Source organism: Morus notabilis, unplaced genomic scaffold (genome assembly GCF_000414095.1).
Source record: "Morus notabilis unplaced genomic scaffold, ASM41409v2 Scaffold860, whole genome shotgun sequence".
NCBI classification, from domain to species: domain Eukaryota; kingdom Viridiplantae; phylum Streptophyta; class Magnoliopsida; order Rosales; family Moraceae; genus Morus; species Morus notabilis.
In genome coordinates this window covers 73,990-91,470 of record NW_010361004.1, presented here as the reverse complement: position 1 = coordinate 91,470, position 17,481 = coordinate 73,990, and the positions used below count along the sequence as shown (strand labels likewise).

General features: G+C 33.3%; 1 protein-coding gene across 1 annotated transcript; it reads left to right on the top strand.

The window, feature by feature from the left end:
- Positions 1 to 9,112: 9,112 nt before the first annotated feature.
- LOC21386224 (ABC transporter I family member 1) lies at positions 9,113 to 11,684 on the top strand. Its single transcript, XM_010097774.2, has 3 exons — positions 9,113 to 9,157; positions 9,431 to 9,466; positions 10,524 to 11,684. Exon 3 carries the CDS (start codon positions 10,636 to 10,638, stop codon positions 11,320 to 11,322), a length of 687 nt encoding a protein of 228 aa, XP_010096076.1. The 5' UTR covers positions 9,113 to 9,157; positions 9,431 to 9,466; positions 10,524 to 10,635; the 3' UTR covers positions 11,323 to 11,684.
- Positions 11,685 to 17,481: the final 5,797 nt, after the last annotated feature.

The window sequence follows — 17,481 nt, the reverse complement described above, 5'->3', positions numbered from 1 at the left end:
ATGTATATAAATGATTTTTAAGTTATTTATTGTAAAAATTATATAAAAAATATAAGAGATATTGCAATTTGAAATTTGAAATGAACACGAACTATATAAAAAAATTATTTATTTATTAATTTTTAAATTTGTAATTCATAATTGCCTCGTTAAAAACCTTACCAAGAAAAACCTAATTAGGATAAAAACTTAGTAAGGAAAAAAAGTGCAATCATTCTGGGACGAATTATAAATTTGACGAACTTGCAAAGTCTATACAAAATTACAATAACACTGTACAAAGTAAATAAATATTTACAAATTACAATAATAGAATTTAATTTGAAGCTGAAAGATCGTCTTCAAAATTAAAAGTTTATCTATTAAATTCATCGATCCATTCTTGGCTTGCCGGCAAAATTGTATCATGTAAGCATTGGTCGAAATGATCTCAATCTTTGATGCATACCAAAGCTTCAACAATGTACTGTTGCAATGCGTTTCTACCTTATTCAAGTATTCGGCCGGTCGTACTGAAGGCTTGTTCGGCTGAAACAGTAGAGACTGGGATAAAAAAAATATCAATTGCCAGTCGAGTTAGGATCGGCCAAGTTAATGCTCGTGCCATCCACCACTGAACAAAATCAAACATTTCACTATTGTCGACTACTAAACCATCACTCAGGTACGTCATTAACTCGTTCAAGCTACCGCTGTTGCCGCCACCTCTTGATGAAGATCCACTCACAAATTCTTCTTGACCTTTAGTCGTCGTCGTCGTCTTCTTCTTCTTCTTCAACCCGAAAATATTTAAGAATGAATACGGATTGTCGTCTCGTTGTTGCGGTTATTCTACACGAGGAGGGTTTCTAAACCTACTTTCATAAGAGCTATAGAGAGATAATATTTTTCCCTTTATAATGGGAAATTGGTCAGAACAGTCGATATCTAAAAAGTCACCTAAGTTTTCTAATCCACTTTCTAAATCTTTTAATTTTAATCTAGGATCAAAAATAACACCGAAACCATACAACATTGGTAATTTAGTCCAATCTTTTTTAAACTTCTTTTCCATAGAAGCGATAAGAACTCCTAAAACCTCGTGTCCTAAATTCACTAAATAAAATAGCCATTCTTAAAAGTTCTCCTAACGCTAATGGTAACGTTGGGTAATATGTTCCACTAAGCTTTAAAGTAACTTCGTGAAATCTACCTAAAAAGTTATACAAGAGTTCGGCAATTAACTAATCAGTTTCATCTATAAATCTTGGTCCTAATTTTACACTAACATAGTTTGTTATAGCATCTTTATAGGGGATGCATTGTTTAAGCATTATATAAGTGGAGTTCCATCTTACGGTCATATTTAAGGCTAATGCTCTAGGATTTTGATTATATGTTTGTAGAAACCTAAACCAATCTTGTATTCTTTGATTACTACATTCAATCCATGCAATGTTATCTCTAATTCTTTTAATATGACCTAACATTGATTTTAAACCGGATTTTACTATTAAATTAATTACATGGCATGCACAACATTGGTGAAATATATCATTATTACCGAATAAACTTAAATCTTTTTTAAAAAGTTCTATTGTTTTAGTATTTGCAATAGCATTATCTAATGTTATAGCCATTACTCTATTCCTTAAACTATATTCATCAATGACAGATAAAATTATATTATATAATAAATCAGCAGTATATGATCCTAGAACATATTTAAAACCTAATATTCTCTTATCGAAATCAAAACCTTTAAAATAATGTCCGGTTACAGCTAAATAATCTTTGTTGGCAACGACGGACCAAATATCCACCGTTAACACAATGCAACCACTAGTAGAGTGTAAAAGGTTGATTAATGCTTCCCTTTCTTATTTATATAATTTTAATGCATCTTTCTTCAGAGTAGTTCTTGAAAAAAATTGTGCATTAGGATTATGTACAATTTAAATATAACGCTGTCAATTTCTTTGTTCGGTAAAACTAAGTGGTTGATCTAATGTGGCTACTAATCGTGACATTTCCATACGATCAACTTGCAGATCGTATTTCCACGTGCTTAGACCTTCGGTTTGGCAGTCAGACGATAATTGTGTTTGGCAGAGATCGGCTCCGCCTCCTTGCTTTTGAAGACACTTTTCAGAGTGTCTTCTCAAGTGTGTAGTACCGTGAATAGTGTTAACTTGTAATTTATCACCACAATATTTACTTTGAGCTATGTGTTTAACATTACCGTTATTGTCGACCTCCTAGAATGTGTTGAAGTGCTCCCAAACTGTTGAGATACGCTTATATTTCTTCTTAGAACTTGCAACACTTGCACTAGCACTTCCACTTGCCTCTCCTCCACGCCCACCACTATTACGTCCACGACCTCTAGTACGTCCACCAGGGCTCGGATTTGCAGCTTCCTTAGCAGCTATTTCTGTTGTTTGCGATTCCTGCGTTTGAAAAATATTAGTAGGAAATTGCCCTCCTTCGATGTTGAATTGGGCATCAATGGGAATATCATCACCATAACCAAAAGAAGCCATTATGAAATATAAGAGAGATTGAGAGCGCTTTGAGAGAGATTAAGAGAGATCGAGAGAGATTTAAGCGAGATTAAGAGAGATTTGAGAGAGATTAAGAGAGATTTGAGAAAGATTGAGAGAAATTAAGAGAGGATGAGAGTTTTTAGGTGAGGAAAATGGTTGGGGGAGGGGGGTATTTATTGGAAATTTTTTGGCTTGAAAAAAAAATTTTCCCCTCAAAAATTCGGTTCCAACGGTAACAGAAATTCGGTCGGTCGGGTCGGGTTCGGGCAACGGTAATAAAAATAGCCGTTGGGGTTCAAATTTTGGGCAAAATTCGGGCAGCGGTCGAGTCGGGCAAAAAAGAGCCGTTGGGTTCAAAATTTGGGCTAACGGTCAAAAATATTCAGGCAAAATTTGGGTAAAATTCAGGCAACTTCGGGTTACGCGGGAAAATTCAAAAAAAAAACCAACAGACGGCGATCTCGACTTCTCCACTAGTGGCGGGCTGCCGGGAATGGATTTTCCTCGGGCTGCCCGAGCCCGAGCCCGGCCAAAATGGTTGGATGGGCGGCGAATAGTGCCTGCCTGCTGAGCCCAAAAATTTTTAGGTTTCAGCAGTTGTTGATATTGATCGAGAAAAATGGCAAGAAGCCATGAAACTTGAAATGGAGTCTATGTACTCCAATTCCATCTGGGAGCTTGTAGACCTACCAGAAGGCGTTAAGCCTATTAGTTGCAAATGGATCTACAGGAGAAAAAGAGGAGCTGATGGAAAAGTTAAAACGTTCAAAGCAAGATTGATTGCAAAGGGTTTTACCCAAAAGGAAGGAGTAGACTATGAGGATTTTTCCCCTGTAGTCATGCTAAAGTCCATTTGTATCCTCTTATGTATTGCCACTCATTATGACTATGTGATATGACAAATGGATGTCAAGGCAGTGTTTCTGAGCTGCCATCTTGAAGATACCATTCATATGGTCCAACTAGAGGGATTCGTGGTAGAAGGTCAAGAGCAGAAGGTATGCAAATTACAAAGGTCCATTTATGAACTAAAGCAAGCTTCTAGATCTTGGAACATCAAATTTAATGAAGCCATAAAATCTTATGGTTTTGAACAAAATCTTGGTGAACCTTGTGTCTACAATCAAATTCAAGGAAATAAAGAAGTTTTCTTTATTATTTATGTAGATGACATTCTGCTCATTGGGAATGATGTAGAATCGTTATCCAAAGTAAAAAACTGGCTAGCCAGCCAATTCCAAATGAAGAATTTGGGAGAAGCCAACTACATTCTTGGGATCTAGATTATCCGGGATCGCAAGAATAGGCTTTTAACATTCTCTCAGGCATCGTATATTAACAAGGTGCTTGTTAAGTTTTTGATGCAGAACTCCAAGAAAGGAAATTTACCTTCCCGACATGGAGTTCATCTCTCTAAGGAGCAGTGTCCAAAGACACCTCAAGAGGAAAAGGATATGAGACGAGTTCCCTATGCATCAGCGGTTGGTAGCCTGATGTATGCAATGCTATGAACTAGACCAGATATATGCTTTGTAGTAGGGATGGTTAGCATATACCAGTCAAACTGAGGATTAGATCATTGGGTTGTAGTCAAAGACATTCTCAAATATCTGAGGAAGACGAGAAACCATATGCTAGTATACTCTGGTAGAGATTTGATCCTATTGAATATATTGATTCTGATTTTCAATCTGATAGGGACTCTTGCAAGTCTACCTCGAGGGCGGTGTTCACTTTGAGAAATGGAGCCATTATATGGACGAGTATCAAGCAATCTTGTATTGCTGACTCAACCATAGAGGTTGAGTATATAACACCTTGTGAAGCAGCTAAGGAAAAACTCTGGCTTCATGAATTTCTGAAGGAGTTGGAAGTTGTTCCAAACATGCATGAGCCCATCAAACTCTATTGTGACAACCGTGGAGCAGTGGCCAATGCCAAGGAGCCCAGTAACCACCGCAAAGGAAAGCATATAGAGCGGAAATTCCACTAGTCAAAGAGATTGTTTCTAGAGGAGACGTTTCAGTTGAAAAGATCGCATCCGCGAATAACATAGCTGATCAGTTTACCAAAATATTACCAGCTGGGAGTTTTGAGAGACATCTTAAAAGTATGGGACTTAAAGACATGTCTCATTTGCTTTAGGGCAAGCTGGAGATTGTTGGGGTATGTGTCCATAAATCAAATAAGATGTAAATACTTTGCAGATTATTAATGAAATGCGAAATTGTTTTCAATATTATTTTGCATGTATGTGATGTTTTATAAATATAAAAAATCCCTAGATTATTTGAGATGTAACTTTAACCATTGTATATAAGTGTTATATGCAGAGGATAATGTTTGGAGTAAAAAAATCTAAACTTATTGTAATTATAATTTAAAGTTGGAATGTTTAATTTAAAGTTACTAGTGCGGTTCATTACATTATGAATGAAACAATCTTATCCTAGATTGTTAATAATGAGATTATTGGAATGAAAACACTTTATGTAATATGATTACATAGGACCGGAACGTAATTAATTATGAATCTCTAATAAATTATATTATTAAATAGAGCATTTAATATTAATCAATGATGGTCATATATCAATTAATCTTAATTTTGAGTGATTAATATATTCCTATTTATGATATTATGTTCCTTAACATATTGAGTAATGACATATATGAATAGTGTCAAAGTCTTGGTATATTGAGAGCATGGTAAAATAAATAGCCAGGAATAATAATTTAGAAGACGAAATCCATTCCTTCATAATGAAGTAGATGGACGATTCCCATAAGTGTTGATTCGGGGCTTGAATAATTAGAGCGTTCAATTTTATGATTGGATCATAAAATATATTATTCATTAGAAGATCAATGATACTTATGGAGAAATATATAATTAAAGAGGCCAATGGAAAATTTCTAGCTTTAATTATGAACCGTTTATAGATGATTAATTCGTATGTAATGACTATATTAATGGACAACACAAATTCCATGAACATAATTGTTTTATAATTATAAGAGTGCAATTCTAAATTTATAGTGGAGTAATTTAGAATTAATAATTTTAATATATTAATTAAGGTGTTAATTAATTGTCAAAATTATTGGAACTTAAATTTATAATGTCCATGGTTCATCCCAACGACTCCATAAGATTAATGTGAACTATATATATCATATTTGGTTATGATTGTTAATTTAGAATTGAGAATTCTAAATACTCATATTAATTAATTCGATTAATTAATATTAAAATTATTTTAAAATTATTTTAAATTAATATGCATGAATCTAAGCACTTTTATAGAAAGAGAGAAATTTTTTCTCACTCCTAAAGCTCTCCACGTTTTTCATTAAGAGAAAAGATTTTTTTAATTTAATTTTGCCAATAAAATAAGGCCATATATATATAATTCCCTTAACTTAATATACACGTTAAAAAAAGGAGAGAAAGTGGATGAAAAAAAAAATCCCACTAAGTGTGGTAGCGGGAGGTTATTTGATTTAAATTGTTTAAATTAAATACTTAAAAATCTCTCTAATATCTCTTCAGATAAGAGTACGTATTATTTTTAGAGAAGAGTGAGAGAAAAACAATACAGAGAAAAGACTCTGAGAAATATCACGTACTTTTGAAAAAAGTGAGTGATAGTCATAGGTGACCATCTCATTCATCCTTTTTATGCGTTCAGAAACCCATTAAAACGCCCACACGTTCGAGTTCACGTTGATCGGAGATACGTTGAGAAAGAGCCGTGGTGTTCTTAGAATTTAAAGCTCAAGACGGTGTTGGAGGAGTTCAAGATTAACGTCCTAATCGAACGACGGTAAAATTCTTTTTCTTATCTTTGATTTCATTGTGGTTTAATTAACATGAAATAATGATCGCATTAAATTTTAATTTATGTGATTTGATCGATACCATGCTTCCGCACAATGTTTTTAAAAAAATCGGTTTGAGAAACCAACAATATCAGAGCGGTCTTTATTTCATGCTAATTTAAAGTTTGATTATGTGATAATTCGTGTATGTTTTATTGATAGGCACTTATGCATATGATGTATGATTCTTGTGTGATGATTATGTATTATGCGAATGGATTGGTTGTAAATTTTTCATGTTTCATGGAATTAGTTTTTGTTATTTTATATTGATTAGATCAATTGTAAAATAAGAGTCAATATGTAATTTTTTTTTCTTCAATGGCGGACAGATCATCATCATGTGTGAATTTGTGAAAGAGTTCCAACAATTTTTTTTTAGTAAAATTATTTTTCTTCTCTTTGATTTCATAGTAGTTAAATTAACATTAAATAATAATCACATTAAATTTTAATTTATACGATTCGATCGATAGCGCGCTTCCGTGTAATTTTTTTTTTGAAAATCTAGTTTGAGAAACCAACATGCAAGTCTGTCACAATGTTTTGTTCGCTACATAGGGCCTTTTTCCGCGACGGTTAGGTGTGGCTGACAGCGTCTGGGTGGTAGGGTTGGCAGCTCGAAAATATTTGGGGCTGATTTTAGGGTTAAGATAATGTTTTTAGTTTGGGGTTTAATTTGGGGTTGATTTTGTAATTAAAATAATTTGGGAAGAAGTTTTATAAAGAAATGAACTATTTGTTATTTTTTAGTTTTATATTTCTAGATTTTTTATGTTAATTTTAACACAAATAATAGAAAATTTTAGCAAATATTGTATTTACCAGTAAATGCATTGGTAAATACAGTATTTACAGGTGGCCAGCTCTAGCGGCCGAATTTCTTAGTAATTACAATATTTATAGGTAAATATAGTATCTATCCATAAATACGGTATTTAACGGTCACCAACACTGGCGGCCAAATTTTTAGATAAAAATGGCATTTATGAGTAAATATTATATTACAGGTAAAAATTGTATTTACTGGTAATACGGTATTTAATGGTCACGGGAGCCGGCAGTCAGATTTTTAGATAAATATAATATTTACTAATAAATACAATATTACTGGTAAATAAGTGTTTAGCTCCAGGAACTTATTTTCAGGTAAATATGATATTTACGAGTAAATATGTTATTTACTAGTAAATACTGTATTTATTAGTCGTCAGTGCCGGAGGCTAGATTTTTCAGATTTTGAGATAAATATGATATGTACTAGTAAATACGATATTTATTTACTAATTGTCGGTGTCGGCACACCGGCAGTTAGATTTTCAGATAAATATGTTATTGCGAGTAAATACGATATTTATCGATAAATACAGTATTTACAAGTAAATATAGTGTTAGTGGTCAAAATTTCAGATAAATATGATATTTACTTACAAATACGATATTTACTAGCAAATACGATATTTATTAGTAAATATTGTGTTTAACGGTCACCGGATTCAGTGCCTAAATTTTCAGATAAATATGATACTTACTAGTGAATACGATATTTACTGTTAAATACAGTGTTAAACAGGTACCGGAGTCAATAGCTAAATTTTAAAGTAAATATGATATTTATTAGTAAAGACGGTATTTATTAGTAAATACGATATTTACCTGTAAATACAGTGCTAAACAGTCGCCGGAGTCGGTGATCGACTTTTTGGGTTAATAGAGTATTTACTAGTAAATACGGTATTTATCAGTAAATGTAGTGCTAAACGGTCGCCGAAAAATGATCACCGGTCACCGAAAAACGGTCACAGATTACCAAAAAATGGTCTCCGGCCACTGGTCCTGGCCATGGTGGACTTGACTATAATCTACCTATTTTAGAAAATACGCTATAATTTATTATTTTTTTAAAAATAGATGTTTATGGGGATGAGTGAAGTGGAAAAGAAATTTAGGAGTATTTTTAATTTTTAATAATTTTTAAAATTGATAATATCAAATTTAGCTATAATTTACTATTTTTAAAAATATACTATGATTTACTAATTACTTTACTAATTATACTATTTTCTTCCTTTTCCCTATTTGTAAAATATAGGAGGCGTTACTATAGTAAGCTGTAAGCCCATAGGGAAAATTAGGGAAAACAGAAATAGTAGAAAATATGTCAATATGAAAAACTTAAGAAAGTATATAGGCTAATTTTTAGTAATAGAAATTAATAGTTCATAACTTATCAAGTTATGGTTCATAACCAGATAAGTTATGGACAAATTTGTCAAGTTATGATTCATATTCAGACAAGTTATGGACAAAAACCGTAAATAACTTATCAAGTTGTGATTCATAACCAGACAAGTTATAGATAAAAATAATAATTTTACATATTTATTAACTTATGTAAATTATTAACATATTCATTTTAATCCATCTCAACTCTTGACTTATTTCTCTCTTTCTCTCCTAAGAAAAGTAGCAGGGTTAAGAACTGAGATTTGGGACGATTGAAAAGTCGGCGGTTCAATATTTATACGTAATGGACTTCGGAACCAGCCGGTCCAGACCGTTTGCCGGTTAAAAAAAAAACGTCTACAAATGTGGGCTGCGATAAACCCGTAACGGAAGCCCAATAGACTCTAGGCGCAGTGCAGAGAAGGGTAGTTTAGTAAATAGAAGAACACACGGGGTTTTAGAGATGATAAGATTCCTATGAGAAATCCTTGGTCGCCTCCGTTTTCAGTTCCTCCATCTTCGAGGTCAGCAAATTTACATTTTGCAATTTATATATGTTTAATTTCTTCATGTATTTTGGAACTAGAGAGAAATTTCGCCGAACATTTTATATAAACTGATAAATCTAAGCTTTTCAGATTTTGGCTAACTGAGAATTCTATCTGTAGTAATGGGAAACTTTTTATGTGATTAATCAGTGTTTTAGCTTTTCATTTTTTTTTTTAATTTAGGAGTTATTGATTACACAGCTTTGGATCCTTCAAGTTTTTGAATTTTTATTGACATTTTTTTAACAGAGCTTCTGATCCGAACATCTTCACCAAAATGTCAGGGTATGTAAATTTCTTTTGCAAAATTGTTTAGTTTCCGTGAATTATAGCAGTTGTTTCGCCATAGATTCTGATATTAAATATTTAGTATAATTTTGTTAGAGGAAGTGTGTGGGTTTGGCTACCTCCAATTCGAAAGATATATAATAAAGTGGACTGTTTCACATCTTGATAGTAATGGTAGAAGTCAAGGATGGTGCTGCTAGACGATATAAATTGATGAATTGATCAGAGCAAAAGGTAGAAATTACTTAATAGGTGCTGCTAGAGAAGATTAGAGCTTTTTAAAAGACTTTGAACTGATTATTCCCTGTTGGGTACAGGCACCACTAGATTTTTTTTTTTTTAATAAAAAAACAAATCAATCTTAATTACTAAATAAAATTCTGTAATGAATTCCCAAAAGCAAAAACTTAATTGACATCTTAGTCTATAAAAATCAAATTTTGTGGCTCCTGACTCTTTTTGAGTTCGCCACTACTCCACTATTGTCACAGTAGAGCTTAACAGGCTGATCCATCCCTATAAAGACTTCCAGTTAAGTATTTTCATTTTTATGTATTAATATGTCAGTTAAGTTTTTGCTTTTTAGAAATTCATTACAGAATTTTATTTACTACTTAAGATTGATTTTTTTTATTTTTAAAAAAAGATTCTAGTGGTGCCTGTAGCCTATAGGGAATAATCAGTTGTCAAAATACTTCAAAAAGCTCTAATCTTCTCCAGCAGCACCTATTAAGGACTAATTTTGCATTTCTACCTTTTGCTCCGATCAATTTATATGGTCTTCCTTTTTTTTCTTTTTTTTTTCTTTTTTGTATTCATCTCAGAATTTGTCGTTACTGGGTTTTTTTTCTTTTAAAAAAAAAAAAAAAAATTTAAGGTCAAATTTGCCTTTAGGCAATAATTAGGTGTCAATCCTTCAGGAAGCTCTAATCTTGTTTAGCAGCAATTATTAAGCTCTAATTTTTTTGTCCTATCTTTTGCTCTAAACAAATTCATATGTTTGAATTTGAATAGGGTTTCATCCTAATATTTTGCTTCTATGAATTAATCACAGGGATTCATCTAGTGATTGGGAGTGAGTTTGTTGATTGGTTTTTCCAAAAGCCTCAAAAAGAAAAAGGTCTGAACTTCTTTTTGGAGAAAGTCTATATTTTCGAAAACAATCAATGTCTCTCAGAAAACCAGCACTCCCAAGGCTTCTTCTTAAGAATGTTTCTTGCATGAGAAATGCCCAACAAATTCTAAGACATGTTAATGTCACCCTTTATGATGGAGGGTCACTAGTGTTGACTGGCACAAACGGGTCAGGCAAGACAACTTTCCTCAGAATGTTGGCAGGGTTTAATCGTCCTTCGGCCGGAGAGATTCTCTGGAATGGTCACGATATCACAAAATCAGGAATCTTCCATCAATACAAGCTTCAGCTCAACTGGCTCTCCCTTAAAGAGGCAATAAAAAATAATATGTCAGTTCTTGACAATGTTCAGTGGTTTGAAGTTCTTGAAGGGAAGCAAGGGAAGTCTTTGGCTGCTTTGGAGTTGATGGGGCTTGGAAAATTGGCTAAAGAGAAAGCCAAGATTCTGTCAATGGGGCAGCGAAAGAGGCTTCAGCTCGCCAGGTTGTTAGCGATCAACAGGCCAATTTGGTTGCTCGATGAGCCTTCAGTTGCATTAGATGATGATGGGGTGAAGTTGCTGGAGTACATCATTTCCGAGCATAGAAAGAATGGCGGGATTGTGATTGTAGCTACACATTTGCCGATTGAGATTCAGGACACTATGTATATGAGGCTTCCCCCAAGATTTCCAAGGAGAATGACCTTGGTAGATATGCTTGATCGTCGAGACTTCTAAGTTCTTTTACTATTCCAATTTTGGCGTTGACAAACTTAGAGTAAGATTTTGGTCTTATAGGCTCCATTCTTGAGACTTCTTAAGTTATTTAACCATCCCAAGTTTGGTTTTACATACTTGTTAGAATAAGATAGAAAAGAATAGAAAAGAAAATTCAATTGTCATTTTTATTTTTCTACCGTCTCATTTTCTTTTACATTATTTTAGCATTGCTCAAGCTGGGCTAATCTTTGTATTGAAATTGAACTGGTGCAGCTTCAAAGGAATTGCACTTTGATAGATTACTCTTGCATGAGTGGTGGCATTTTGTGCTCAATGACATTTATGATGTACCTAATGACACTTATTGCTTTCCTCTGGTCTCTCCCCAGTCTGCATTACATTGTCAGTGAATTTAAAGACTCTTTTACACTATTTATTTTTAGGGGTTGTTCTTTCGTTTAAAAAACTCAAAAAAAAAAAAACCCGAGTTTCAACTTTATTCAAGTTCATATTCTTTTAAGTTTTAATTTTATTCAACTTTACTCAACTTTATTTAAGTTACAACTTCAACTCAAGTTATAACTCAAATTCAACTAAAAAATTACATTTAAATTACACTCTAAGAGAACAACCCTTTAGTTTTTAGCATTGAATTGAAAAACCTTTTTGTAAGTTATCAAGTTGTCAATTGACTAATGAGAGTTGATTGCAAAAATATTCCTTTTTTTTTCCTTTTATTAATTAATTTCTACATTTTTTAGGGGAATTTCTACATCAAATTTTGACAGTCATATTTTATATTTTTTCTTGAGTTATATACATAAACGTCAACTTAGAGCATTATGAGAATAAAAAATTTCTACTATTCTATTTATTTACAAAACTATCCACGATTGTATATAAAAAGACATTATTATCCTTATATAATGAAAAGTGTTGAAAATAATGAAACAATAAAGTAGGATAATTTTGAAAATCAATGGCTCGTTTAGTTCGTCGATTTGAATTTTTAATTTTAGTTGAGATATGATTTTATATAAAAGTTTTTTATTATAGTAAAAAAGTTAGATATATTTATTTTTAAGAGCTTTTTACTATAGTAAAACTTAAATTCTAAACTCTAATTGGTGAAATGAACGATGCCCAAATCTTAAAATGAAATTTGAATATGCAAATGAAACGCACAATATTCAATAAAGGGAAAGTTTTAAGTCTCATTCAGTTCATCGATTTGAGTTTTTAATTCAAGCTTAAATGACGGCCTTGTTCATTTCACTGATTCAAGTTTTTAGTTTTAAGTTTCTACAGTAAAAAGCTCTCAAAAAATGTCATATCTAACTTTTTTTACTATAGTGAAAAGTTTTCAGAAAATGTTACATCTTAGCTCGAATTAAAAACTCAAATTCGCGAAGTGAACGAGGCTGTGATTTTATGTGAGAGCTTTTAATTGTAACAAAAAAGTTAGATGTGATTTTTTATGAGAGTTTTTAAGTGTAGTAAAATTGAAATTGAAAACTTGAATCAGTAAAGTAAAATCAACGAGACTTTATTTTAAAAAAACTATTAAGAGCATCCAGAAAATCAGTTTTCATTATACTGATCATTTCTTCCGAAATCTGAACGTCCCTTTTTCTCTGATTCCCGTCCAAAAACTCTAAAATCATCCTCCATAGACAACGACCATCAACCGCACCTCCACCTCAAAATCCCGGACCAAAACAATGAAAAAGCAGTCGATGGCCAAGAAACCAACGCAGGGAAATAAGAAAACAACGAAAAAGAACATTTCGACGGTTTCCTCTCCCAAAACGCGAAGCCGGACCTCTAGGAAGGGGTAATCATCATCCAAAAGCGATTCCGGCAAGAACAAGGGCACTTCTTCATCCAAAACCCACACCTTATCTCGAAGAAAGGGGAAGCATCAAATTCAAAATCAGAATGGCGCGTCCCTCAGATTCAAGTGCACAACAAGAATTTTAGTCAGAATTTTTTGAGTTTTCCTGATTACAATCTTTAACATAATGTTGTGTTGTTCAAGTACATAATCTTGATCATAATCTTGAGCGTAATGAGGTTTCTGTGATTTTGATTTTAATTTCAATTGCATTTTAGTGTATTTAATTATCATATCATTGTCTGAAATATGACAAAAAGACGAAAACAGGATCGTAAAATGTTAGTGAAAAAGAGGTTGTCAATAGTGTTGGAACTTTCAGCCGGCGGGCCGGCCCAAGGCCCAAATTTTTTGGGCTCGGCAAACAGGCCTAATTGCTGGCCCATCCAACACTATATTTTCGAGTTCGGGCTCGGGCAGCCCGAAAAGAGACACCACGTTGGAGCTCGCTGTGTTGTTGCCGTCAATTGCCGTTTGCCGAATTTTTTTTAAAATTTTTCCGGCCAAGCCCGATTTGCCTGACCCACCCGACTGCTCGAAAACCCGACCAACGGTCAAAATTTCGACTGTTAGAGCCCGACCCGACCCAAAGCCAGATTTGCCCGAATTTCCCGACCTACCCAAACTACCAAATTGCCTGAAAACCCGTCTAACAGCTAGTTTTTTTATTGTTACCCGAATTTTTGCCCCAACCCGACCTGCCGAAACCAAAAGTAGCCGGTGCATCTGAATTTTTTTGAAAAAAAAATCAATTTTTAACCCAAAAATTTCCCTATAAATACCCCCCATCACACATTTTTCTCACTTAAACTCTCTCAATCCCTTTCAATTTCTCTCAATCTCTCAAATCTCCCTCACAATTTTTCTAAAAACTATCACATTATCCTAAAGCTCTCTCTCTCAAATCACTCTTATTTTTTTATAATGGATCCTTTTGGTTATAGTGGTATTCCCGTTGATATCCAACACAACGTGGAAGAAAGATAATTTCTCACTAATGAATTTTTTACGCAGGAATCTAATAATCCGACTCCGAGCCCTGGTGGGCGTATTGGAGGTCGTGGTCGCAATGGTGGTGGGCGTGGAAAAGCGGTGAGTGCAAGTGCGACTGCGTCTGCGTCTGGAAGTGTTGCAACCTCCAGGAGGAAATGCAAGCGCACCTCGACAATTTGGGATAACTTCGACACAATTGAGGAGATCGACAATGAAGGTAACACTAAACATATGGCTCAGTGTAAATATTATTTATCTAAATTACAAGGTGACACTATTCACAGCACCGCACACTTGGGAAGACAGTCCAAAAAGTGTTTGCAAAAGCTTAGCCAATCCGGCAGACCCGAACTCTGTCAAACACAATTATCTTTTGATCGCGCAACCGGTGGTCTAACCACTTGGAAATACGATCCACAAGTAGATCGTATGGAAGTTGTGCGAATGATAGCTGCTTTAGATCAACCACTTAGTTTTGTAGAACATCCTAATTGGCAACGATATATTAAGATTGTACATAATCTCAATGCAAAGTTCACTTCAAAAACTACTCTTAGGAAAGATTTATTAAAATTATTTAAAAAAGAAAAAGAAGCATTAATAAACCTTTTACACTCGACTAGCGGGTGCGTTGTGTTAACGGCCAATAAAGATTATTTAGCTGTAACCGGACATTACTTTAAAAGATTTGATTTAAATAAGAGAATATTAGGTTTTAAATGTGTTATAGGATCACATAGCGCGGATTTAATATATAATACAATTTTAAATGTAATTGATGAATTTAGATTAAGAGATAAAGTAATGGCTATAACATTAGATAATGCTAGTGTCAATACAAAAACAATTGAGTTCTTTGAAAATGATTTAAGTTTATTCGGTGACGGTACTATTTTCCACCAACGTTGTGCATGTCACGTAATTAATTTAATAGTTAAATCAGGTTTAAAAGAAATGAATAATCACATTAAAAGAATTAGAGATAATCTTGCATGGATTCAAGGTAGTAACAAAAGACAAGAAGATTGGTTTAGATTCTTACAAGCATTAAATATATCTCTTAGAGCATTAGCGTTAGATATGTCTATAAGATGAAACTCAACTTATATAATGCTTCAACAATGCATCCCTTATAAGGATGTTATAACAAACTATATGTGTGCAAAAATAAGAGTAGGACATATAGACGCATATGATTGGCAAATTACGTATGATGTACCTCAGTGAAGGATTAGTAGTCAACGATACTAGATAATCCTTTGACTTAGTCAATGGTGGAGGGCACGGGCATTAACTTGGCCAATCCTAACTCAATTGGCAATGTATCTTAGTCTCCATTATTTCATCTGAACAAGCCTTCAGTACGACAAGAGGAATACTTGAAGAACGCCGGAATGCATTGCAAAGGGACATTGTTAAAGCCTTGGTCTGCATTAAGGATTGAGATCGTGCTAATCAACGTCTACAGGATACAATTTCTCCGGCAAGCCAAGAATGGATCGATAAATTTAATCGATTAACATTTAATTTTTAAGACGATCCTTCAGCTTCAAATTAAATTGTAAATTTATAATTTGTAAATATGTATTTACTTTTGACATTGTAATTGAATAACTTTGTAAGTTTGTAAAATTTATAATTCGTCACAAAATGATTGCACTCTTTTTTCCTTGCCAAGTTTTTATCCTAATTGGGCTTTTCTTAGTAAGATTTTTTACGAGGCAATCATGAATTACGAATTAAGAAATTAATATACAAAATTAATTTATTAAATTGTGTTAATAATGTCTATTGAATGTTAATTTTGGTTTTTATATAATTTTAACACAAAATAACTTAATAATTATAAAAATAAAAAAAGATTAAAAAAAGTCGAGCTAATTGGGCGGGCTCGGGCTGCCCAGCCGGGCTTAGGCAGCCAAATACAAGTCCGTGGCCCGTTCAAGGGCCTTCTCGGGCTCAGGCAGGCGGCCCAAATTTTTCGGGCTAGTCGGGTCAGGCTTCAGGCAAAAAATCGGTATTTCGTGCAATCGCGAGCGGTCCATCTAAATTTCCAGCACTAGTTGTCAATTCACTGATGTCTACATCATATTAATCAGCTTTTGATATATATTAGTTTCATTATCATAAGTAGTGTTTCATTGTGATAAAGATTATTAACTTTTGATACATTTTAGTTTTCATTTTCAAAAGTAGTGTTTCATTATAAATAGGTTGCAACACCAGATTCTTTTGTGCCATAAAATATTTTTCATTATCAAAAATAGTGTTCCATTGTAAGAAAGATCATCTTAACCTACTGTTAATTTATATGTTTTACAATTTCCATAATTTGTTTAGTCAATCTAAATTGTAATTGCTTTATGTATTTACCACAATAAATTTGTATTCTTTTTTATTATAAGAATATTACATCGCATGCTATAATGTGGTTTTAACCATGGTTTACATGCACTTGGTAGTCCTATTATCCAGGGACAAATGAAGTGTTGGTATATACGGTAAAAGTTGCGCAGCGGAATATTAAAAAATTTACATAAAACAAAAACAAAGTCAAATCATATTTATGATGTTATATATCATAAATACAAAAGATTTATATCATACTTTTAGGTGACAGACTATTGAATCTCGAAGACGACTACAACGAGCGGAATAAACACAGGAAGAGCCTTACCAAGTCGTCTCTCAGCTATTCTCTTTTCCACGACCGGAGTGTGAGTGGGCACACGTCATTCAATCTCCTACTTGGTATCTTGAACTCCTTCCAACCACAAGAGAGCCAAAGGAAAAACGTTCTTGATGTTTGAACAGTTTTTTCTCTCAAGAACCCTTACCAATAGCTCTCAAAAAGTCTCTCAAGTGATCTAATTGACTCTGGGATGTAATGGGCTATTTATAGAGGTAGGTTAGACTTGTTTCACAATTAAGTTAAGTTTTCAGATCTAAAATTGCGATAAAAATCGTAACTAGTTTGTGCCACGTAGATTGTCTGATTAACCGGACAAGTATGTCCAATTAAACTGTACAACGAACTTTGTTTGTACTACATAACTGTGTTTGGTTTACCAGATGTAGCCCACCCGTTAACTGAACCCAGTTTTCTAGGCCCATTTTGTAAAACAATAACATTAATTTAATTAATTTATCTTGAATTAAATTACACAATTAATTCAACCGACAAATAACTCTTAAATTAATTCAAACACTTTATTAATTCAACCAATTTATCTTGAATTAATTAAATAATTAATTCAACCAATAAATCATCATGAATGAATTTCATCTGA